General features: G+C 40.9%; 2 protein-coding genes across 11 annotated transcripts in view; one reads left to right on the top strand and one right to left on the bottom strand.

Annotated features, from left to right (window-relative positions):
* The window catches only part of LOC5667525 (uncharacterized), a 386,862-nt gene that overhangs the window by 291,205 nt on the left and 68,701 nt on the right, over nt 1–26,956 (bottom strand). The window lies entirely within an intron of this gene.
* The window catches only part of LOC1278739 (maternal protein pumilio), a 158,259-nt gene that overhangs the window by 112,671 nt on the left and 18,632 nt on the right, over nt 1–26,956 (top strand). For all 8 annotated transcript variants that reach the window (XM_061649819.1, XM_061649822.1, XM_003436610.2 and 5 more), the window contains one exon: nt 24,007–24,357. In XM_061649819.1, the coding sequence (XP_061505803.1) occupies nt 24,007–24,357 (351 nt within the window). The remainder of the gene's footprint in view (nt 1–24,006; nt 24,358–26,956) is intronic.

The following is a 26,956-nucleotide window of genomic DNA, read 5'->3' as shown; positions in this document are numbered from 1 at the left end:
CGCCGATGATACGGTGTGATGGATAAAATAACCTTGGTCAGTGTGCAAATCGGCTTTTGTGTGTGTGTATATGTTCGCCTGTATACTACTGCGCTCCTGTTGCTTTTTCGTCTTCTCTCTCTTGGAACGCAAAAAAAAAACACCGACACACATTTTTGGTCTGTATGTGGCGGTGAAAATCCGTTTCATATCCTCGAACAGTACGAAGCGATATTTGTTTAGAATGGTGAGAAAAATTGCTTTCAATATTTTTCATTTTCTACGCTGGCTGGTGCGAGAAAGCGGCGAGCGGTAGTAGAGCTAGAGAAAAAAGTGGCAGGTTGAGTGATACATTCCGAATGGAGACTTGATGCAAATGCTAGGAAAACCTGTTTCTACGGGGCGGTAAGGGTACGAAGCGGAAGGTGGTTCATTTCCATTAGAACGAGCGGCTTGGAAAAAAGAAGGTAATTGGAAGTGATTTTTGCATGTATCAGTCATGCTTGTTCTGATTTCAAGAAAGATGTGCTAGCTGTCAGCTTTCTAGGAAAAAAAAGGCGACTAAAACAGTGTCGAACTCCGTCGAGTCCGTTTGGCACAACAATTTTATCTGATTAGTGTGCAATCTTTTGTTTTTGTTTTATTTTCTCCCTAAAGGTTTGAATCCAATCAAACACATGTTTGAATTTGAATCGATTCTAAATGGGAGGAAAATAATATTTTTGCAATTTGTTTTGTGACAAATAGTTTGATATTTGGCCATTATTGTTGGAAGGAGAGAACGAGAAAGAGATAAAAACCAAATACTTGTATTGTCCCATTTAAACGAAAGCTTCTGACATGAATTCCATCTATTGCTTATGTTGAATATGTTGATCCAGATAAACACTCCGCTGTCCCCCAGAAAAGTGTTAGTCACAAAAATTATACATTTAACGCCATTGAAACATAGAGGAACCGGAACCGCTGATCGGAAAAGAAAGGAGAGCCTCTATATCTTAGCAGCGGGTAAAGGAAAAATCATCTTTGAGAAGGGTGTGTCTGTGTGGGTTGAGAGAAATCATTTCCGATACCACCACAGCGATAAAAAAAAAACAGTCCAAATGAGGTGAAAAGGTGTGCTGGAAAGACAAATTTTACAAACCAACCCACTTTTTCTAGTGTGTGGACCCATCCTATCCGTAAGCGGAGGGCATCGCTCTAATGCCAACGCCGTTACGTTGGGTGATGGCATTTTGACCATTTTGTTGTTGACGATCGTTAGCAAACCACTGTACGGGAAAGTGCAAACATAGGGAAAGATGGGAATCATCGCCCCTCACGTTAGATCATATCATCCAGTCGCTGCACGTACTTGCTGGTGCTGCTGTGACACAGGTGAAGTTCGAATGGCAAATGGTGAGAAGACTGTTTCTTTTTATTTCCCTTCCATGTGTGTCAAGTGGTGTCTATTAACCAAAACCACAAGCACAAACACGTAGAGAGAGAGACCTACCATCGCCTGTACAAGCACTTTTTTTTACTGGGGTATGCAAGGTTTGTTGATATGCGGAAGTTGGCAACATAAAAAATACGCCCAAAAGCTCATCGAACTAACCTCACCGTGCAAAGAAAATTCAAAAAGGATGTCCTTTTTTCGTTAATAAGATTTTCTTTTTTTCCCGAGCGTTGTGTTTGCATGCCTTTTTTGTGTCCAACTTTGCTTAAGAGCAGTGAGGAATGTCCAAACGTTTAACGCTTCTGCACTACCGGAAGGGTGGTGCAAATCATTTATCTTATTATCTAATTTCAAATATCCGTCACGTTTTTCGGCGTGTTCCGGTCGCCCTGGATACTCTGCCAGAGATCTGCGGTGACGAATTGTTGACCAAGAAGGATGAATCTTGTTAGCGGGCCTTTGGTTGGTCGTTCGCCTGTGTTGTGACATTCTTCGTTGTAAGTTTTTCGACCTATGGTCGCAAAGATGGTAAGCTTTCTTCGTACTTTTTTTTTGTTGAGGTTGAACGGAAATTTTTTGATCCCTTTCTATCTTTTTCGATTCATGCTTCATGCTTCGCGAAGTATAAGGCGGTAGGTCAGTGCCGTAAACTATTTCGAACGAAACCTCCCTATAAGACGCTTCCTTAAACGGTGCGAATGTAAAATCTAACCATCAAAATAATATCAAATGGCAAATAGTGAGATGCGTTACAAAGATAGTATTCTTCTTCTTTTTTTGTCATAGTTTATTCCCTATCACTCTTAAAAAGTCTCCGTAGGTTTTATTTTCTTTATTTTGTATGTTTTTTTTATTTCCCTTCACGCAAAAGCCTGCCTTACGAACCGAACATTTTTAAGACGTCTGCTGACCTTGCGCCGAGTTGATCTTGATTGTTTTGCAACGGCCAAGGAAGCTGACCATAAAAGCAACAAACCCCTTCGCTTCTATTTTCACCCCACTTTCCCTGTTGTGAATTATGGTGGCCTTCTGTTCCGGACTTTTCCGGTCGGCGGGGGTTTCAGACAATTTTTCTTTCTTTCGTACCTTTTAACAGATCCTTGATCCTTTGTGGAAAGATTCAAGATATGTTTAAGCTTTTGCTCCAATAGCTTTTCTGTGTACCATTTCACCTTGTCTTGTGAGTGTGTGTTTGTTCGTTTTCCCAGTTGACCATTTCTTCTGCTGCTGTTTGGGATGAACGAAAAGATTTTGTTGGAAGGAGCGTTTGTACGTGGTACGTTTTGCGGTTGGTGTTTGTTTTGGACGTGTTTGTTTGAGGTATGGGTTTATTTTCCCAAAGCATTGCTCAGAACAAAATCTGTTTTTGGTATATTTTGCTTGAGTTATGTTTGTGTCGTTTCCTGTGTTTTATATTCCATGTAAGCTGTAGTGCTGTAGTCTTATTTCCTCGGAATTCATTCCGTGCCAGATTGTATTGAAAACTAATTAATATCCAGTTTACATTTCAATACTCTAATCAAAAACATTGAGGTCTTCTCCCGCTTCCAATTCGCTTAAATATTGCTTGCGTGTAGCATCAATGCCTACATAAATTCACCTGGTAGAAAATCCGTAGCATTCCACCCGTTTACATCTATATCCGCTTAAAAACTCACATGGTTCAATCGTTACAATCAGAGTACGACATCTTCACTACCAAAGATACATTTACCACCTGCCGCTATAACACCTGTGACGCGCTTAGGGATGTCGATTATTTTACCCGCAACACGTAAACGTGGTGGCGTCTCCCAACAACGCATTAAGGAGCGTGTTCGATCGGCACCATTCGCGTATAATTTGCCATATTTTCTCTCGCTCGCAAAGACGATGGAATAATTTGGAATTTTACGATCGCCCATAAATTATTTCCAATCGTTGAAACGCGCAGACGAGTGGAAATGGGAAGGGTGTGGTACGACTGCGATATGGATGGATGGATAGTGGTGTTGGCCCACTTACATTTTACAAGACTTACTCATCGTCCATATCGTGTCGTATATATACTAATCGATGAAGGATAAACCAGTGCAACAGTGAAAGAGAAAGAGAGCTCGTGAGAGTGAAAGAGAAACAGCAAGGAAAAAAAATCGACGAAAAGAATAATAGTTACTGGATCAGCAGCATTTTCGCCGTGTACTTCTAAGGTTATATCAGTTGAGTAAAAGTAAAGCAGGGAAAAGAAAACGCGAGAAAAGAATTTGCTTTTCTGATGGTAATTTTCAAACAACACGCAACACACCACCCTCAAACGTAACTCGTTCAAACCGTGTTGAGAAAGAAAGTTGCCGGAGGAAGTAGAAGGAGTCGAAAGTTTGAAGAGCTCGTTTTTCTCCCTTGCGCCGCGCGCCTTTTGGTGTGACGAAAAACGTAGAGGTGGAGGATTTCCCACCCATAGAAAGTCAGGTGATAGAGTGACTGCTGTTCGCGATCGCTGCAACAGGATTTTTCGAAACTTCTTTTCAATCGAAGAATATGTCAGACGATAGCGCGTTGTTTGGAAAAACTCTCAAGAATGTTGAAATGACATCGACGGGAAAACTTGGAACTCTGAGCGCGGTTTGTCGAAGTTTTCTCTTTTTACACCACACCCACCGGCTGCGCTATCGCGTCACGTCATTCCATTGTGTGCGGAACGTTGTGGAAAATGTCAAAATCACCCCCGAAGCATAAGCTAGCATTTTCCTATAATGGATTGGTGAATGGCACGAATGGAAGGAATTTCCGTACCCTACTACCGACTACTGACCGACCAGACGAATGGGATTAAATATATCTGGTTTAAGGCAGCGATCCGAACAAACCGATCGAACAGGATTCTTTTTCTGGTAATTTCTTGGATTGACTGACCGAACGAACGCAGTTCGGAGAGAAATTTAACTCAACCCATTTATTTGTAATTTAAAGTAAGTAAAATAATGATCGACTAAAATAGAATCTTCCTATTTCGGACATGAGACGCAGGAAATTGCTGTTATCTGACAAAGAACAGAAATGAAGGAAAAATGTCGCACCCTTTTCGAGTTAGGTTGATTTGTGAGGTAATGCGAGTGTTCCTGTAATATTAGTTCTATCTTTAACGGGATTGGTGCTTGGAAAATCAAACGTCCATTTAATTGGATAGACATGGCTTAGTAGGTAATACTTATCTGTTAGTGTAAACACAATCTTATCTTAACATCTTCTCTCCGCTTGTACTTCTTCACCGAACTCCTATATTTATTTATATCTCGTCAGTCAGTTCATTCACCGTTTGCCAACAATTCTTCGTGTCCTATTTATAGAATGGTAAAATAAGTGAGTATGAGAAGTGAATATCTCATTTGAAGGACTCAATGAATATCATACATTTAAATTACTAGCCAAAGTAATTACTGAACAGTATTCTTTTACAACTTTTTGTCGTTATCGTTTCTAAGAAATGATACCTTGATTAACTTCATTAACTTCATATCATAGTATCTAACACAAATGCAGTCTATTCTACTCACTGGCTAAGTGAGAAGGATACACGACCGCGTTTATTTTTCCCTGTTTCTGCCTTAAGCTTTTCCTATCATTCCCTGAACGGCTACCGATAAACCAACCTGTTGCTTATCTTGCACCTACTGATGATGTCCGCTAAAGAGTGGGTGATTAAATTTTGCGCATTCCACACAATGCGATAGGCGCAGAATAGTAATTTTCTTCATCACAAAACACGTCAAACTCATCCTTCATTGTATATAAGTGAGGCTGCGAAAAGTGGTAGTGAAAAGGGAGATAGTGTATGCGCTTTGGTACGACCAGTTTAGAAAATATATTGTATCTAATTAGTATCGATTTTCCACTTTCTGAGAAGAAGTCGGAAGCGCAACATCATTTCTACCAAACGCCTACATCCTACAAAGAAAAGGAGCCTGCTTTGTTGCGTGTCCGTTAAAATGGTTGATACCTTGGGGACATTTGGTGCCATTGCCCAAGCGTGTAAGTACACAAATTTACTATACGAACAGCGAGGAGCGTAAGCTTACTACAACACTACTGCCACCACTTCCACCACTTCAATAACGTTGAAAAGTGATACCTCGATTTCGCTGAAATTCATTAATTGCAAAGACGTATTAAATCGGACGACATACGGGTGGGAGAGAGGCTCATGCTGATGTCTCTATCGCTTAAATAAAGTCCTGATAATAAAGTATTCAGGCTCACATTAAAGTATTCCCTGTATTGACAATTCAAATCTGAAACAACCATGTGTAGTAGAGTACAATGAATAAGCCTTACAATTGATGCAAAGATATGATTCTCTGTAGCGTAGATTGCATTTACCCTTTGCAAATTTCATCGTTTACTGAATAAAATTTTCTTATTGTTTCGGAAGTGTATTGCTTTTGTATCTATCAAAAATACCCCGCTAAGACATCTCGCTGACCTACTGCATTCAAGGTAACGCAACTAAGTGAGTAAAGCTATAAAGCTGCATTACTTATGTATAGTGCCTAGAGCCTATCGTAGAACAGACGGTTCTAGCATGCCTTCATCGTTAATTTAAATCGAACAAGTCTCCTCTCGACCCCTATCAATCTTCATAAAACTCGATCGATAGTTGGTAGTTTTGGATATATGTGAGGGGTATTGTCCGTATGCTGGTACGTGTGTTGGGTTATTGAAAGATAGTTTGACGTGGTGAACTTTTGAGATATTTCTCCAAATCAAAACTAATCCTAGAACACTTGCACTATTATTCGGCCGGACACTTTTTATCCAACATTTCGGGCATCCTAATTTTGTTTGGTCTTGCTCTTCACATCTCGGATCTCCACTTTTGCTCTTCTTTGTTTACGAACAGGATCGTCACCCTGTAACAGAAATATGATTCCGTCATTTGCTTATCAATGCTTGCGACAGTTGACGATATGTTGACAGCAATCGTCATGCTCTTGTTGACAGTTTTTGGGTAACCAATTTGCGCCAGCGTTTTGCAGTCCATTCCGTTCATGCTTATCGGTTGTCCACATTTGTCCTCGATGCTGTTTCAGTTCTCTTTGTTGTTTCAGCGCTAGCTTGCTGAACTATTCACTTCGGTTGCCAGAATGACCAATATCTCCACCCTCTCGAAGGATAATGGGAATGAGCCTGATGTCTCAGATTTTTTGACAGCTGTAACATCTTTTGGAGGACAGGGTAGCTGCTTGTTTTCACCCGTTGCCGTTGGGACGTCAATGTTAGGCAATTGCGTCAAATGCTGTGTGATGACGCTGGTACGCTATCTGTTCTTCTGTATTGTTCTCCGCAATTCTCTATCGCTCATCGTCTCCCTCTATGAGTGGAAAACATAGCAGAAACTATTTTTACTACGCTCGGTTGCCATTTCTTTGTGCGATAAAACGGGTAGCACGCTGGATATGCTGCTATACGTCGTAAATGATAAGACCACACTCTGCTTTTCAAGTAACTGCTTCCTCCTGTTTGTCCCCTGGAGCTATGAGAGTGGTTTGTCGCACGCTGTCCTTTGAAATGTACATTTTTGATAAATGAAACTGTTATTTCCGTCCTACGAACCCAGCCCGGGGCATAGTTTTCCATCACCTCACTGTCCACCGTGAAAGAGGTATTGTAGTGAAAAATGGGCGGCTCACCACAACTCTCGCATAACGGAACCGGAAGGAACGCTTCCACCAAGGGAGAGGAAAGTATTTTTTTACGGCTACAACCTCAAAAGGAGAAAGTCCAAATTTGAAACTGCTAAACGTTCGTTTTTATGTTTGAAAGCGAATAAATGTTGCACGATTGAGTCACACGGAAATGCTGAGTCGCGGAAATGGTTCTAGTTCATTAATTCAATAACATGCTGCTTAGTATGTTGCGATATCTAATGTAAACGCAACATTGTCACACTAGGCGGGAATGATTCCTGTCCATGAATTCAATCATATGCTATCTCTGGTATATTGCGATTTCTAATACAGACGCCTCTTTGGTATTCGTGTGTTAAAAGAAAATAAATTTTGAAACTTGCAATGAAAATCTTGCTAAGTTGTTAAATCACCATGCATGAATTAATTGTGTAAACCATAACGGGTATCATAGAAATTTTGCTGAAAATGTTCTAACACATACTAACATTTCACACCGTTAGCGATTGTCGTCGTTTAGCACCGATTTTGTGCCCAACTCATCGCGTGAAACATGATATAAATGAGGCGTTACGCTGAAAACTTTTATTATGCGAAAAGTTGGTCGTTTGCCGCCGTCGGGTACACTCGGCACCAACATACGCCAACGGAAAAAGCGGTGCGACCATGTGTTGTAGGGAAAGAAAACACTTACCAAGTTTCGAGATAATTATCGACACATAATGAGAATCTTTGGCTATGGAATTTGACCCGTTTTGGATGAGTTTGCTATGAGTTTCCATCGGTATTTATCGTTTCTAAGTTATCTTCAAATATCTCTTAGTGAGCTGAGAGATCAGCCATTCGTAGGTGTTTTGTAACATGTCGCGATGTTCAACAGTGTGTTGTTAGACGTGTGTAGTGATGTTTTGACTTTAAAACAAAAATTTAAAGGCATTTTTTAAGAACAGGCAATGTCTTTTGCATAATGATTAGTTCCCCAATCTCAATGTCCACAATATCTATAATTTCTGGAAAAAACACTTTTAGGCTGCTCAGAAATGTATTGCTTCAGCAACGTAGATCAAGATGCGATGTTAATATAATTTTGACAAAAAACGTAATATTTTCTGCTATATTTGAATAGTGAATGGTATACTAAACTAAGCTTAAAGCTAGAAAAGTTACCAAAAATAAAATTCGTTTTAAATTCCCTTCTACTCAGGAATCGTAGATAATATTACACATAACGTTTGCTATTCATGAACATTCTAAATTTATTTAATTTATAAGCAATGCGTAGGCATTCCATTCCACATTTTTTGACAAACATTCTTTACTCTCTGCATTATTTTGGAACATAATACGCAACGAATCTTTTCCATTTCGTATCATGGATCATGGGCGGGGTGGCATCCATCTTCATCGCTTAACCTTCCCTTTCCGCAAGAGCAAAGTGGCGCATTTATTTTGATTATATACCAATGATGGATGAACTGTTGTCTAGCTGACATCTGAAGTCTTCGTAACACGGTGAAATACAATTAGATGAGAGATTATGCTATCATGTCTGATTGTAGGCGCCACACTCAACGCTTAAGGGCTTTTCAGGAAAGCTTATTGGAATGCTCGTCTATTTCTCAAAATCTATTTCGGTGTGTTCCGCTGTTCATTCTTTGGAATTCAATGATTTTGAAATTATTTCCATTCAGTAAATATAGTCTGCCATTAATATGGATGCAGATCAGAATTCGATGAACCCGAAAGATGGGGACAACCTTTTCGATGTGCGCGCTACATAGTAGGAACACTCTCTTGCGCATTACTATTTATGCTCATCCATTTTCATCGGCTTAATAGCACGTGTCTAGTTCGTTTATAAATATTTATTGACCCATTTGTGGGGTGCCGGACGAGTAACGATGGTTTGGTTTGCCTTGCCTGCCTTACTGTTTTCCGGTTTTGTAGCTTCGAGGTGTTGAGATGAATGCAGCAATACCTCTGGCTAAGCATAAGTTTTAGGATACCTCTCACCTATCATACATCTTCTGGTCAGGTAACCTTACAACAAAATGGAGTTAAGTGGCAAGAAGTTTAGGATGTGTAATGTTTATCATCTACTTTATCGTGTCCTTCCGGCTGGTTTTCTTGGTACAACCGATACATTTATTGACTTAAATTGAAATTTTGTGACCAAAGGGGCGGTAACAAATTACTCACGAAGGGGTTCCTGCCCTGGGGTAAACTCGATTTACAGTCAGTGGCACTTCTTAGAAGAAACAAAATTCACTGGCATATCCTCTGCTGAAAATTTCGGGGCCCAACAGGTGGTCGGTTATGTCGGTTGGTAATTGCAGAGTACAACATTTGCAAGTTGACTAAAGTGTTTGCTCGATTCTGGTGTGTTGGGTCTGTTTGGTTTCATAGTCCTTTCATGAAAGGGCATTTCTGTGTGTATGTTTTTTTAAATACTTTATAATTATATTTTAAATGTCCACGAAACTCAATTAATGTAAACGTATTCGTGCTGTTCCGTACTATCGACTAGCCAAGACCGTAAACCAGAGAGTCTTTTACTAGCGTATTGACTAGAGCTGAGGTTAGTGCTTGTGGGTTGTTCCCAGCTATACATAGTCCGTCTTGGGGAAAGGAAATATGATTGGAATTTATATTTCCCTGACTTACTTCTCCCAGCGTACCAGAGAATATTCTCATTCCATATCTTCTAACGGTCAACGGTTGCTAGCCACAGTCAAGACAACACTTCTGGACGTTGCATTGGTTTGAATAAATAGAAGGTGTACTAGGAGACTGTATTGGGTATAGCTGTTGGTCATTTGAGCATAATTAAAATTCTTCCCGTGGCAGCCGAGTGTCATCTAGCTATTTATCCTGATCTTTCGCTGTTGCTTGGGGCTTGGTTCAACATCAGCATGACGTCGGCAACGTTAAACAAGAATTTTCTTAATACACATTGCTGTTGTTGGTGTTGTTGTCGCTGCCGTTGGTGTTGCAGTTATGTTTTAATGAATCATACAAACATTGCCACGTCTTACGAAACACGAAAGAGTAATTTTAAACCGGGTGTACCGCAGTTATGAGTAAACCATCTATACGGGGGATGATGGTTGTGTGTGTATCAGTTACTTTGCAGCCTTTTTTTTGCTCGGAAAATTTTTAACTTTTTGCTCTTTACACCATTTCCATCGCGAATACACGGGGCAATATGAATTTACCTGAATAATGATTACAAGGTAACCCGTTAGTTGTTGTTACTGGCGGTGTCACCTAGCATCAACTTTAATCCAGCAACACGAGGCTTTTAGTAAGTGGTGACCAATATCGAAAACCCAGTTTCAATAAAATGTGGCCTTTAAAATCTGATATGCTTGGGAATCCTGGTATATCCAACGAGAGCAAAATTAATCGTAACTCAACCTAATTTTTTTAACGTTATAAGCTATGGACAATATAGTGATTTGGCGAAACAATGCCACTCCTAATCCTTATCTTCAGGCTTTTGTCGGCAATACCTGCTAGCTTTTTTTTTCTTCTATTTTTACTTCGTTATGTTTTTTCGTAACTTCCGTTTTATTGCTCACTCTTGATGAATGTGGTATGGACGAATATAAAACACTATTTTTATTATTCATACACACGCCACATACATATAAGGGCGCTTGCAAGGGAGGTAACCTTTCAATCAGGCGAACTCCTTTTTGATCGTTGCTTGTGATAAAATATACTACAGCAAACATAGTTTAGGTACAATAATACACACAAATGCAGATGTCGAGCGCAGAGTGTTCTTTCCTCTACGTTACTCTTACGCAAAGAATGAAAATTATTCATCTGAGTCGTGAAGTTGCTGGTCAACGTGCCGTTGCTGATGGAGTGTTGTTAAAGTCAATTTTTCCTAAAATAAAAATGCACCCATAAATCGGCCACCACGGCATTCATTGCCCTTCCACTAGATTAGCGTTTGTGTTCCAGTTTGGTTAGAAGAGGAAGAGCTGTTCCGAAAAAGGCATGCTTTTGCGCACCCGGGAAAGGTGTAATATTTTATTGATATTTTAGCCCGATTTACGACCACCCCCAGGTGTTGTGTGTTAGTTCGGCGAGTTTTCGTTTTCCTGTCTTAGAGGTTCGACTCTCTTTCTCTGTCTTTCTGTTGGTGTTTGATTTAATAAACCCCATATACTGAGGCCAATACAGAGAGAGCGTCAGTGAGCGGCATCCTGTGAAGCATGCCGAACCCTCACGCGTCCTTTTTTGGGGCGTTAATAAATCCCTTTCTCATTAATATCATTTCCTCACGCCCAGCTAGCCAACGAGGCTACATTGATTTGCTCCATTGCCCCTTAATGGGGATCTAAAATTGTTTCGTTTGAAAGAGCACACACTTCCACAGAGAGGATTCATTTCAGGATCGGTCCGGCGGTGACCATAAAAGAATGTAAAATGTACCCTTGGCTTGTTTTTTTCCATATCTAATGGAAAAGCTCTGAGGAGAACCGCTGTGTGGGTTGGTTTGTATGTGTGGCTGTTTGTCTACCAGCAATCGATCAATAATTCGAAAAATCATTCAAATTCGATTTAAGCACGCTCACTCACCTTTCCTGTCCTGTTCGTATCAAGCGCGCGTACTGAATTAATGAATATGTTGGCTTGCTACGAAACATAATCCAATTCATTGAAAGTTGTATTAGAGGATTCAGATGTATTCCAAAATCACCTTCCCTTCCTATTTTCTCCTTCACGTTCCTATGCCATTCGTGCTTCGATCACGTTTGCAAAGCACCTCCATTCTCTCACCAATCAATGTTCTATTCAAATAATCGAACTCAACCCCACAAACAACAGTTCCAGATTATAATCGCAGTTAACGAAAAAGCTAAGAGCAACAACAAACAATGCTGTTGAAAAACATCGTCTTGACAAAAACTAGACTAAAGAAAGCATAGGCGAGCATATCACGTTATGCACGCGTTTTGTAAGATTAGGCAGTTTTGGTGCTTTGTGCTGCTACTTCCGATGGTGCTGCCACTTTGCATTGGAGGATCATTAAGATCGGACGGGATTAACTATTCTGCCATTTTATTATGTGCATATTTAGTCCCTAGCGCCACAACTACTATTGCCTTATTTTCCTTGCTCTCGCATGACTATGGATTGATGTTTGCTGTCGGTTGGTTCGTATTTGTACTGTGTTTAGGTAGGACATTTACAAAACACTTTTAACCCAGATTATCGATCTCTTTCTTCTTGGATTATTTAAGAAAAATTCAAACGTTACAGATGTTATCAGAAGTCGTTTGTGGCATCGATTGTAGGGCTTATAATAAATAGGATTGATTTACTTAAACCTCTTTTTAAAAAGAATATTGATGTTCGTTATTTTTTGCGATAAAACATGCCTGTGCTGGCAAATTAGGAACATTCGAAGAATTTGGACTAAAAAATAATAATTATAGCGGGTAAACTAAATGTTATCATAATTTAACTAATAAAATATAAAAAATATCAAAATAGAAAATGCTTGTGTTGGTCATTTTTCCGCGTCCAAAGAAGCCACTAAATTCAACAAATTATTCAATTGTTATGCCATTTTCTGTCTATTTACGTCTATTATTTTATTTTTTATTTCTTTTGTAAATATCTATTGGAAATAAATTCATTGTGAATATCGCATACATGCGCAAATACAATACAAATACCTCATTTTTGTATGTTAAATCTTTAAAAGAATTCTAAACACTTTTCGTCGCTCGTAGGTGGATAATGTGCAGATTCCAGAATGTTGGAACCTAACAATATATCCAGCATCTGATGGGAATACTGTAGAAGACAAGCTCGTAGGATCAACCACCCATGTACCCACGTGGAGTAATATTCTGTTTTCTTGTCTTTTTTTCGTTCAGCTCATCAGGCTCAATGTTTTCACTATCCTACGCATTGAGCCCGGTTTGTGATGCTTCACTAATCCGATTTCTTAGTCGCTTGATCCTGAACTTCGATTGCTTTTTTGTGCAAGCTCTGCCAAGGTTCACTTCGTGTATTGCCTTTTGATTTTGGGGGTTTTCTATGTTTTCCAAATGTGTCCGTCCATTAGAATAGATATTACAAATATTTTATCTACATGCACACCGAGCAGAATGCAACGTGGAATCAAATAATTTACTTTTAGATTTATTTTCATTCTTAAGAAAACTTGCTTAGCTTACAACTAAATAAAGCTTCCGGATAAAGTTTTTTATTGATATTATACCACTGATTGGTTTGGTATCCTTTTTAAAGTAAGCAATTTTTCAGATCGAAAGCAGCAACATTGTGGCACTGGTCTCAGCCGTATCTGCACTTTAAATTCAAGAACCGCTGTTGAGTGATCTTTGAATTATTTATCAACTATCGGAAAACGTCCGTTTTCTTGTTGGTAGGCATCATGGTAAATAGTGCATTACCGTATCGGGTTTCATGTATCAATTTGTTTTCTTTGTTGTAAGCTTGACTGTTGTGTTCAGTTGGTTTAAAGATGCCGACATAGTTATTTTGCAAATAATGTGAATGTGTGATGCTTTTCCAGCAAACGTACGACACTGTTATCATTTCGTCAGTCAGTGCCTTGTATTTTGTTTATAAAATGTAAGTAAAAATAATATTATCTAACGCTAGGGGTATGAAAAACGTACCAAACAAAAAAAAAAAAAAAAAAAACTCAGGAAGCCAGAATGCATAATTTACTCTCAATGAATGCACCTCAGGAGACGATCCCGTTATATGGTTCTCACGATTTTTATGTTTCATTTACCCCCGACCGGTCGTTGTGGTTGCCATATACCCTCTCTTTCTTCTTAAGAAAAAAAAAACTCGTTCGCCTTCTATATCTGTGTGCTGTCGCGCCGTTTGCTTCAAACACACCTGGAAGAGCTTTTCCCTCCTTATTTTTTTTGTTTTTACGTGCAACTGCAATTCTGCTGCATGTAGAGCGTTGTCGTACACACGCTCCGGTCATCGACCTCGCTCTATCTCTCTCTTACCCAATCTGCTCTGTTAGATGTATGACACGAAAGATGCAACCGACGACGAATGTGTTACAAAATACGAAACGCACATTAAAAAGCTTCCCGCAACGCGTCGATCGTCGCAACATTTAACCTTCTTCTCTCTAACCGAAATGAAGGCAGGCTCCAATTTTTTTCTTCTCTTCTTTCTGCTGCTTCTCCTCCGCACAGGTGTGGTTCGGTTGTGTGCGTGTGAAGCACGAACTTGTGGAGAGTTTCTTCGGAGAAAGGTTGAAAAGAGATTTCCTCAAAACAACAACCGTTATAGCTTATTTGGCGTTCCAGCGGCGGAACGAACAAGCGTGTTTCATCCCTCTCACCTCCCTCCTCCCTCTTCCCTCTTTCTTACTCTATCTGCGTTGGAAAATGGGCCCGTGAAGCATGAAGTCAATTTGAGGTTGGTTGGTGCATATTTTCTCCCGGTCGACGTATCGCCCTGCAACTGGGGAATGCATCATCAAACACTTCTCCGGGGTTGTTGCTTTTTTGTGTGGTTTCTTTTTCGGATTCGCCAATTTTTCTTTTTTTTTTTGTTGTTGTTGCACATTTTGCATTTGCTTTATCTTAAGTTTGTCATTCCACTTTCGGCACCGAAAAGCATGTCCTCCGCTTAAACTACACGATTGACCCTCACTGTCATTGCACTTCTCTAACGTTCGTTCGCTTCGTTTTACTGATTTTCTTCCTGTGTACTTTTTGTTACCTTTATTATTCTCATTCTCTGAGTGTCTCTGATGCGCCCCGTGTCCACGCGACCAAACCTTCCGCGAATAATACGAAATAACCATCGCGAGGAGAGGGAGGGGATGGTGGTTATGTCGGTGGAGATACCTTTACATCAATTTTGTTGCACTTCTTTCGCCAAACGTTCCGTTTCCTTCCTCGCTAGTTGTGCAACTGATTGGTATGGTCTGGTTTAAGATCGATATACAATCGATGCTCATTGAGAGCTGCAATTACATACCGTTTCTTTTCCCCAGCATCAGAAAAATGGCCGTAAATACACACACAGACACACATGTACACATAACGGCAAATTATGCAAGTTTTTTTTTCTTCAGTTTGAACATTATTTTGTTTCCATGTAATGCAGATTGTGTGTGCATTTACATTTCACAGTAAATCGGTTCCAGGCCTGTGAGTCCTTTTTATTTTAATTTTCCTTAATTTCTATTTGCGACATTCCGGAATATGTGCCCACAATTCACACGCTGTACACTGAAGCAAGTAACATCGAAAATGTCGTACGATATCAGTAATAATCAATAATGACTTTGTCTGTATATCTATTATTTGTGCATTATTTCTTCAAACGGGATGATTTGTGAGGAACGATAATGGAAATAGCAGCAGCAAACCTTTATGAGAAGAAGAATGTAATGGTTGTTATAGTCACGATTGTATTTGAAATACAATTACTAATTTTAAAACAAGAAGATAGTTACGAGAAGCTAAAAAAATTGAAAAGAATGAAAGAATTAACAGTATTTCCACGCAAATCCACGCTAAGCGATCTCGTAAAGACTATCAATTGATTAGTTTCGTTATTATGCGTTACCGAATGATTGATTGATGCGATAATGTAAACCGGCCCCAAACGCTGTGCTGTGTTGTGGTTTAAAATGGACCGATGGTAAATATAAATCTTGTCCACATTCCTTGTGGAACGCACAAATTCACATCTTTCTCCAGCAGCCGGTCTCGATATTCTGTGGGTGGTGAGAGTGGTGAGCGGAAAGCGTTAAAAGAAATGTCCCGTTGCGAAAAACTCATTCCTTGTTACTTCATTTCGATCATCCATCCTCCCTCATATGTCAGCGGTCTGTCAACGGCGATTATCGGCAATCGGATTACGGCAGACCGCTTAGTCATCGTCTCTCGATAACTGTCAACGGCATGGCCTTTCCATCACAGCCAAAAGAGGATGATCAATAAAGAGGGCAGCTCGCGGCATATTCAGCCTTGCTAACATTGCACAAAAGGCAGAAATCCTCGCTATGGTATGGTAAGCGGCTTCTGCCGAAATGCGTAGTACACAGGACATTTCTTGCTTGCTCTCTCTCTCTCTGTCTCTCTGTCTGTCATTCTTTCTCTCTATCTCTCTCTATTTCTCTCTCTATCTCTCTCTCTCTATCTCTCTCTCTCTATTTCTCTCTATATCTCTCTCTATATCTCTCTATATCTCTCTCTATCTCTCTCTATCTCTCTCATGTAAAAAATGATAGAAAGAGATGGTTTCGTATCCTACCGAGCAGCTGTTTTATGCTACCTTGTTATCGTGTTATCATTTCCGCAAACGTTTGACTGAGAGGGTTCGCATTGATACAGGGTTTACCAAGTCACTTTGCGATGTGAGCTGCACAATTCATCTCACTTGAGACGTATTTCTATTCTGACGTGCTACTTCATTTGGCCCGAAATAATTTTCTATTCCGCCGCATTCATTTTCATCCATTATATGAAGTCTTTTCATAGGGGATGTTAGCTGGAGCCGTCCGCAATGTTTACATTTTTTTCAAAAATAAATTTTTGGGCTTTTTGGTGCTGATTTGTGATACAAGTATGTTGTTTAACAAAGAATAGAAGTTTATCTTTGCTCCGCTGTAGCATTCTAGCCGAAAAATGGATTATTCGTTGAGATATTAGCAGTTGAACCTGCTCAGTCAAATCTGCTAATAACTCAATGAATAACCCATGTTTCGGCTAGAATGCTACAGCGGAGCAAAGATAAACTTCAATTCTTTGTTAAACAACATACTTGTATCACAAATCAGCACTAAAAGCCCAAAAATTTATTTTTGAAAAAAATGTAAACATTGCGGACGGCTCCAGCTAACATCCCCTATGAAAAGACTTCATATAATGGATGAAAATGAATGCGGCGGAATAGAAAATTATTTCGGGCCAAATGAAGTAGCACGTCAGAATAGAAATACGTCTCAAGTGAGATGAATTGTGCAGCTCACATCGCAAAGTGACTTGGTAAACCCTGTATGCATGCGTTCCTTTCAGTATTATTTCCTAGGTAATACGTTAGAGGGTACTGACATGCTTGCGAAAAACGAATTCCTCTGTGTTTGTATCGACCACTTCTCCTCTCTTTCTGTTGGTCTGGAAGTGACAGCTCCCAGATGCGAACGTTAAACGATTATGACTCTTTTTTTATTACGCTATTCAATGATATACTTCATCATCAATGTGATCCATCTATTCAGGAATCCTTATCGAAATCAACAAAATGATGGTGAAAAATTCCATCATCCGACCCGCTCCTCCCATCAAGTGTAAGTGTATTCTGCATATTGACCGGCTAAGAAACAGCTATTTGAATGTAGAAGAATAGAACGAGCGATTTTCCAAGCCTCGTATATAATGGGGATACAACAGAGGAAATGACATTAGGACATGCTTCTTGGGTTACGCGTGTACCGAACTTATTGCGAAAGGATTTATATCATCGTCGTAGCCGCATATTCTACTATTCATAGCATACCCGGAACTGGATTTTCTTTTTGTGTAAGAATACAGAGAATGTTCTTTTCGTTTGTTGGATAACGTCTCGAAGGAACGGTGAAAGAGATTCGCAAAAAGAGGTCTGTTTTTGGTACCTTTCCTTGCCAGACGTACCGTCATCACCAGAGCTGGTCTGGCGGATGTAGAGCAAGCCTGAATGTATTATGACGTTCGAACAGCAGCTTTCCTGATCCCTGACCATCAAACTCTTAAACTCCACCGTCCTGTCAATATCTCCTCCGTCTGATGGAATCTTTTTCACGCAAATTTACTTACATCCCTCTAGTCAGACCGATTACCAGACATTTCCTGGCAGGCTTATGTAAAACCCATGCATATCAAGATCAAGTATTGATTTAAGGTTTTTTTTTTCATACCCAATCTGTTTTAGACTTTTTACTGCCTTGTCTATTACTTAATTCTTAAACAATGCGAATAGTAGCTTTGCATTAGGCTGCGTTATTTAGAGAGCATGCAGTTTTTCAGTTTCTAATGTTTCACCAGTTCAGTTTTTTCACAGACTGGGGGTCTTTGAAACTTTTTAAAATAATTCAAACTAAATAATAATTTTCTTGTTTGATGAGTTTTAACCAGGACCTGATGAATTTTTATTAAACCTACATCCTTTCTTGAATGAATAGTTATTACAAGCGGTACACTTTTTACAATACTTCCGGCTTTTACAAAGCCTCCTAAAATATGTGTGGAATACTTGCCATTATCCTATTTCAAGCTGCTCACATATACTAGATGTGACTCTTATCTGGATAGTAGCAGTATAGACTCCATGTAGGCCTTCATTTCCTCTGGTTGAATGGTAGTAGTATTCTAGCGTGCTTGACTTCCATTTTAAAATGTTATCTCTATCGACCACACCACATCCTGACTGAGCTGTTAAACGACGTGCAATCGCTTAGGCATAGAACACATAAGCCTTACCGAAAACCGCACATTAAACGTACGGATGTGTAGGATCTTTAGGGAATGTGCGTCGATAATGTGTTTGTTGTGGGAAGAACGGTTTAATGAACGCTTTATTAACGACGTAGCAAACCTACACATGGATCTGAGTTTCAGTTAACTGCCCACTTCGAATAATGAACATAAAACTGCAGATTAACGGCGAGTTATGGTTTGTTCCACAGTACCATAATTGCAAACCTGAGTAGCTCGACTAATCTGGTGCCCATTTGAGAACTTATGATTTTTCCCCTTGATGCTGATGCACCTTAAACCAATGCTATATTTTTGCATCAACGTTAGATTAATTAATTGCATCGAACTGCATTAACTGCATTGTTCGACGATTGTATTGTAAAACTGAAAGTATATGTATTGTATTTATGTAGACATATTTTCGGGCAAGTATGTTATTCGTAGAATCGGACAATGATTTTAATATAAAGGGAAATACATTGTATCATGGTACCCGAATAAGGTACATGATGATTAAAACGAATTCCTCAGGTTTCCATTCCGAGTGATGTCAGAAAGGATTCCGAAACCGTCTTCATTATCTGGAATGTATCAGATTGCAGTACCTCAGCAGCATCGGTTTTCAGTGAAAGGTGCGAAACGAGCCAAGTGAATCGTTTACGGGTATTGAGTTATCTCAAGAAATCAATCCATGAATCAAAGAGATGACCAACTACTTACTGAGCAAAAAACGCTGATAATTATACATTATTTAATGATTTCCTTATGCAGAATCAGAACGTTAAAGAGGGAGTGCACAAAATAATCTGCATTACTATAGCGAAACAGTGGAGAATTGTGCAGCGTTTTGTCTTTTTGCATCAAGTGAACCATTAACCACCAATGACATCATCATCTACACCTGGAGTCCTTTCACTTAGGCATTCGTTTAACACTTTGATCGCCGGCCTGACGTCACAGTTTGGGAGTGAGCACGTAGCGCATGACAAGAGAGCGATGAGAGCGACAATTGTTCGTGCGACTATTATCACTCTTTTGTTTCATTTCGATAAGCGGCGTAGCACATGTCGTTCTCGTTCTCTCTTTCCTACCTCATTCGTTATCAAGAGAATTGGTGAGCGTCAGATACAGAGCTGAGCGGTGAACAAAGCCGTCGTGCGATTTCATATGACGCGGCGCTTAAAGTGTTAACTGTACTCAACGCTTCAGAAGGTTCGTCTGAATGTGTACAGTAATCGATATGACAGGGTGAAAAAAGAGAATTGCTACTGCGTTATGAAGACATTTATCAGAGAAAGTGAATCATTCGTCACCAGTACGAATTTTGAACATTAAAACAAGGATGTCCATACCTTTTTGGAGTCTTTATTATTTGATTGAAATCATTCCTGGCGATGGAGTGATAATGCTGACACACCCGTATAAAATCATTCGTCTCGTTACAATCTCGCTGGAACTGAAAAGAACTGTCTGAAGGGAAAGAAATTGCCCGAATGCGTCTTGCCCCATAGCACACACAAAAAGGGAGTGCAGAAAAGCATATTGTCACCAAATCTGGGAATACTCCTGTGGTGGATGCTGGTGTGTGTGTGTGTGTGCTTAACCACAAGGGCAAAATCAGCCCACAAAGTAAGCTACTGCTACTACTACTAGTAGTCTTCCGTGAAAGACGTAAAGCGTGTGCCGTTGATTTGATTGTTGGTGCTAAACACAGCAGCAACCGCAGGAAAAGGGGGCAGGCTACCCAAACATTGATTCGATTTCCAGCCAACTGCAGCTACACTTCGATCGATGTGTTTATGTGTATGTGAGAGTGTATGTCTGTCCTTTTGGCATCCTGGAAACTCAGCGTTATGCTGTGCCACCACCCTCCATTGTGCCCACTCTCTGTGCCTTCTTGGCTCGTTAGCTCTTATTTGATATTTGATTGCAATGGCAAATCTGATCCGGAAGTGCATGGAGCTGGAAGTAAACACCAGCCACATTCCACACCACAGGACCGTATCGAGGCTTCTTCTGTTCCTCTCAGCACCTCTACCGGAAAAATCCATTTTCTCTTGCACACTAACAGGCTGCTACTATGGGCGTGTGTCAATTTTACTTGGAAGGTTTGCGTGTGCACAATCTTATCGCAACCATGAGCGCAACATTTTAGTCGTCTCCTTTGAATCCAGAGATTGCTTCTCGGGAACTTCATGACGCTTTCTGACGATGGGTAAAGTTGATGGAATTAAAGCTTGCGTTTGGTATGTATTTTTTATATTTATGTTGGCAAAGTCCTTTGTACTATACTGTCAGTGTCAATTTAGTCAATATTTATTTAATGTCATTTAGTGCAATCAAACAAGAAAAACAACACGCATCAGTGAAGTTTGCTATCGGATGGTTTATTTAATTAATTCATTCAAATTTATCACTCTTCGCTTCTAAGCACATACGAAAAAAAATCTGTGTACTAATTATGTATATTGTTTATGCCATGTACATTGACCAAATTAATGTTTCATATCTCCCCAATTCTTTCTACCGAAATGCGCGACCGCGCGTGTATTTGGGGCGAGCGAAAACAAGTAAACAATGTTGATGAGTTCGCTGTGTTCGAGTGCTTTATCGCACAACAACAACAACAACAAGAATCACACAAAAAGTGGCCTCAGCTCGCTCATAAAGCCATAATTAAGTGAAATTAATTGATCGTTTCCATAACAAATACGACCGACAAACATTGCCGCTCGCAGTTCCACATTTGTGCCAGCAGACAGAAACGCGCGCCTGTGAAACCACGGTGTCCGGCACAGCAGAAGTGGCACCTGGGAGGAAAAGCGGAGTAGCAAATAGCGCGTTCCTGTATAATTATGTGCACTTGTGGGTGGTGTGTACATTCGAATCTCATCTGTCCACCTTTACCTTTTCGCTCTCAGGTTTTCCCCCTCCAGTTGAAACAGGAGAACTTGCTGTGCATCTCAATTTCTTTATGCTGCTTGCTACTCAACACACAGCTACACTGCTGGGGACGAAATGCGGGGCACTATTTGGTAATGTTCGCATATCCTCCAAAAGCGGCAGGAAAGGTGTGTGTATTTCCACCACAGTGATTACATTTCTGCGGGAAAACTGCCGCGCGCCAACTGTCCATTACTAAATCACTTGTTGGTCATGGATCATTTCACACTGTAGACACTCGCATACACATACTCACACACACACACATTGATGTTGGTTTTGGGTTTTATAGACTGGACCTGACAGTGGGTGAGCGTGTGCCTGGTAGTAAGCATGGAATGAAAAGGGTCAGTTTAAAACTGTAGACGATTGTAATTGCATAAACACGCGCAGTACGCAAACGAGTACCGGTTGGGTTAATTAATTTATCCACCGCAACGGGTACACTCCCGCGAACTCGGATGCACCTGACCGGCGGGTGAAAGTGCACGAAAATCCGTAATCAAAATCGATCATCCCCGGAAATTATCTTTTACATCCTCGTTTACGAAACTCGTGCGCACGATACTATGATGAGCATCAATAGATGAAGCTGTGTGCATTAGCGCTTAATTGCAAAACCCTTTCCGATCTGCCACGGTTGCCGTGGTTTAATTTGTTTGACCTGTCCACCTGGGCTTGGGGCTGGTCGGCTTGGGAGAGCAAAATTATGTGAAGCTTATTTCCCTTGCCCGTGGTGGAGGATCGAGCTTCGGTGTAATTTGCTGGCGGTGTATGTCGATTTGCGAATATCCTAGGTCTGTTTACTGTGGCAACCTCTGTCGCTGAAGGATGATGGAGCGGTTCCAAAGACGGAACACAAATTCGCATTATTTCACCTCTGCATCATAGCATCCCGTGTTTCTTCAATAAACTCACTTTCTAAAGGGATCAAAAACAAAACCATCCCATCTCGAGTACAGCTATAGATAGTATAGGAATGCATAGAATGGAGGCTTCAACAGTATTGTTTATTTGGTAAGTTCTTTCCCAACGCTGACTGGCAGTTTTTCATCAGTGGCAAAAGATTCATCCGGTCACAGTGTCCTTTACACACAAGACCAATAGCTGGAAGCGACTGCTTCATAAGTTGACAGCTGGCAAACAAACTACTACGGGACAGAATAACACAATGCTCTATTGGGAGACGACAGGCATTGGGCCATTGTTTTCGACCGGTACCGAATCCGTCAACCTCTCTACAGTGGGGCACAATTCGCAGGACTTTCGCTCACAATTTGTTTTCCATTTTCTCATTTTGGCAGTAAGCTTTTTCGTGGTTCGCTGTTAAATGTTCATTACAAGATGTGCGCTTCCCTGCCTACCCCATACGTTCAGCGCTTCTGGCATATCATTGTGTGTTTGGGGCAAAAAGCGTAATTTTGTGGTGGAAATTAGCGTCCAAGCCGGTATTAAGGCGGAGGTCAGCAGTAGATAACAAAACACACATATACATAAACACATACACAAATCCAATGCATAATACTGGGCACTGCCACAAAGCAGGGTTTTTTCTTCTTAACAAACAGATCATTGTGTGTGTGTGTTGGTTGTGGCGAGCTGTTATTTGCAGAAAAAGCGGCGCCTGGTGGGTGTAGCGCCTGGTGATGTTCATAAATTTTTCCAACCCACTCAAACAAATGGAAAGCCCGCTGCCTTGATGAGGTCAGAATGCGGGTTTTGTTTTTGTGCCACCGTTTTCTGTTGCACAGTGTCCGTAATTCTATCGGAACTACTAAACGGTCGCTTTTTCCATGGCTATGGTGGGAATGTGTTGGTGTGTGGTTGGACTTATGGAACTTGCTTCCGGTGGGAGGGGATTCAGTAGATTTTCCATTCCGTTATCTTCCACAACTAATATTGTCGTTCCCCTTTTTCGTTTCTGACAAATATTGCTAATGGAAACTCAAATTTCTTTTTTGCGTTTCGCTTGGCGTGTTCACTTTACGATAGTGTTTGTTCGTTCGTTTATGGAGCCTGCTTTTGGGATGGTTTTGTATTTGTTTTTTTTTTTCGAAGGAAGGTCTGAAAACTTGAGAATGATATTGTATAGTGCATATCTACTCCGAACGGGTTAAGTGCGAAAATGCTAAAAAAAGAGCAGAAAACAACCATAGTTCGGTTGGGTTAGGATAGTGTGCGAAAAATCTTTCATTTTTTCTGACAATTGTTGAACCAAGTCCGGAAAACAAAAGTTACAGAAAGGGATTAAACAAGCAGTTTCAAATGCTGGCAACAAAGCCGTCTGGTCATCCTACTATGAGAATCCATAATGGCAGAGCGCTCAGAAAAGGATGATAAATTAACCGTTTGTTCTATCACAATCCTGTGCTTTGCTTCTTCCGTCTTGGGAGTGAGGGCTGGTTGTAAAAAGTTTGAGCATAGTTTTATGGAGGTTATCATCAAATATTTATTTATTTACCACTGTTTCTTTTCTTTCTCTTCCTCAATGCAGCAACTTTTCCGCTCGAATCCGGGCCTTACCGCAGCCAACTCGGCCGTCCCAGGTGCGCCGAACGGTCAGCCACTGCCCCAGTCGGCCCTCTCGCTGTCGGCCGCCCAGCAGCAGCAGTTCCTGCAGCACAATGCAGCGTACGCCGCACAGCAGGCGCAACCGTACGTCATCAACCCGGGCCAGGATCCGAACCAGTACATGGGAGCGCTCATTGCGGCCGGCGTACCGCAGTACTATGCGCCCGCCCCGTGGGGTGTGTATCCGGCCAATCTGGCCATTCCCCAGCAGCAGTCGCAGCCTCGCCGACCGCTCACCCCATCGCAGCAGGGAGCCGAAAATCAGCCCTATCAGGTAAGCTTTGGTGCGGAGCTGTCGAATGCTAACGCAGGGATAGGCCCCCTTCCGGTGGGGAAAACAACGCCAATTAGGTTAAATTAAGTTTGATTGTGAAAATACCCTCTTCTCATGCTGATCCTTAAGTTTTGCGGAAATATTTGTCTCGCTCTCTGCGCGCACCCTTTCGCCTTGTGTGTAACGTTGTTTACTAATAGCTTAACGTTTAAAGCCCGTATTTATTGAAGGAGTATAGTGTGTGTACGTAAATTAAACCTTCAATTTATCTCCATCAAGCTTTATATTATTAAACATGCATATATATTTAAAAACATTACCCCCCCCCCCCCCACACATACACACACACACACACACCACCGTAAAGGGAGAAGTTGAACCTTCCATCCAATCCAGCAAAGTGAAGTTTGCGCATGAAACTAACGAAAGCTTTAATCGTGTACAACGTTCGCAGTGACCTTCTATTACAAAGAATGATTGTTTTAAAATGCTGTGACGAGAGATGAAAAATCATTACATGTTCTTCACTCACGTTCAACTTCCAACAGCATCTCCCGCTAACGTTCACTCCAAAGACCTAAACGTGAAACACCATAGAGATTAATGATCTCGATCTCTCACTACGGAAAATGTTCCTTTTCCACGACACAAAACACCAAACCGCCACCAACACACAGCCGAGTGAACGAAGACCTCGATGGAGTGGGACCGGATAGTTAATAAAGCGAAATGGGAACGCTGAACTTTTGTCCGGTTACTGTGTGCTGCACGCTCTGCCACAAGCTCTAAAGAACGCATTCCAGGGTGAAAGAATTTTCCGACAAAGTTCGGTTTTGGTTTGCGAAAGCGCGTGCACAACATCGTTATACTGTTTCTTCTTTACTATCCTTCTTTACTGTTTCTTTTTTCTTTCTCTCTCTTTTTTCGTGCAAAATATTTGACGGTTTGCACCGCGTTGTTGTTTCCACCAACCAGCCGAATGGGTAAATAATTAGAACTTAGTAATTGGATTAAGTTCGTCCACCGTACGGCCCAAAATCGGTGGCCAAAGCGGTGGTTTTTGATGTGGTTTTGGGCAAGCTCTTCTCTGTTTGCTGTCATCGGCACATGCAGCGAAGAGGCTGAAACCTAGAAAACCGTTCATTTGGTTTTATTCATCTCCAACTTCCGTTACCTGCTGTTGGCAGCGTGTAGAGATGAATGAACTATCATCATTAGATATTCTAGGAAATCGTTGTTGTTAATTTATTCTACAATTGAGGATTTTTGTTTTAGAGCTGAAAATGAGTATCGTGCTTCCCCACTGGACACAATTTTAAATTGCTAAAATATAACTTGTTCTTTAAATAATATAAAGTTTATTTAATAAAAAGTTCTACTTAAGATGGAGAAAATGATACGCTATCAGGTTCAGTGCGTTTCCGACGTTTTCCACCTATCAAATACCGGCAACGATGTTTGTTTAATTTAGTACTGAATACCTTCATCAGCCGCTGGTTCCCTTCCGGAGTAAAATTTCTCAACTGACACTACCACCATTACCACCACCTTTGTCCGGGAAAGAGGGCTCAACGCGTTTCGTTGATGCATAGCGTGTGTGTCGGTTGGAAAGCTTTTGCTTGGTTACTTCCTTTCCCGATGGTAAATTCTTCACCCACCCACCCATTCAAGTACGGATGCTTGGCTGCTTTTCACAACACAACCGCAAACCAACCTCTCCTCCGTTAAGGAGGGTGTGGGCTTTCGTCGCGCAATCGGGTACGCTGCGAAGAAGTTGGCCGGCGTATTTATTAATGAATAGTTTACGCCAACCCTAACGTGATTATGCTGCCTGCTGCTGCACCTGGCTGCTCGGCAAACTGTGTTTGTTTCTGCTGCTTTTGCTGCTGCTGTAAAGTAGGGAAACAAAGGAAGGGAAGTGAAGTTGTAAAAGGGGGAAATCTCTACCCAACCCGAAAGTCAATCTATTCGTCCAGCCAACCGTGCTCTAAAGCGAGCGAAATGGGTATCCCCCATATCCTTTCCTAGTGCCTGTAGCTAATTGGTATTAATGATTCATTAACACAATACCACCACAACGCAATTGGGAGTTTCTGTAGCTGCACAACAAACAACGCCGGTGCCTGGCGCACTGTTTGAAGCCCTCCCTCCGGGCAGTGGAAGACTGTGTGTGGAAACACGTTCCAGACGCAAATGTGTCTGCACGCGAGCATTAATAAAGTAACACGCCGTCATTTCCTTCACATTATACTCTCTCTTTTTCTCTCTTTCTCTCTGTTTCCCTTTTTCCCTCCTATTTTAAACAGTTGCAACTGTCTGCAAACGAAAAATTACCCTGCTCTGGTGCGCGTGATTCAAGGGTAGTGAGTTAAGAGTGAAGTGGAAAATAAGTACACGTACCACATACTCTTTTCCGATCGTCATCGTCACGGTCGTTCACCACGGAGCTTTCCCGATTATTACGGTCCCGTAGGTGGTGGAGGCCGGGAAAACTGTCTACTAATAGAGATGAATTAATTTTCCCCAAAAAATGGAATTACTTCTTCCAAGACTTGCTCTACTTATAGGTCAGACTAGAGATGAAGTTAAATCATGGATT

Source organism: Anopheles gambiae, chromosome 2, assembly GCF_943734735.2.
Source record: "Anopheles gambiae chromosome 2, idAnoGambNW_F1_1, whole genome shotgun sequence".
Lineage (NCBI taxonomy): Eukaryota > Metazoa > Arthropoda > Insecta > Diptera > Culicidae > Anopheles > Anopheles gambiae.
The sequence above is the reverse complement of the archived record's forward strand: the minus strand, read 5'-3'. Positions and strand labels throughout refer to the sequence as shown.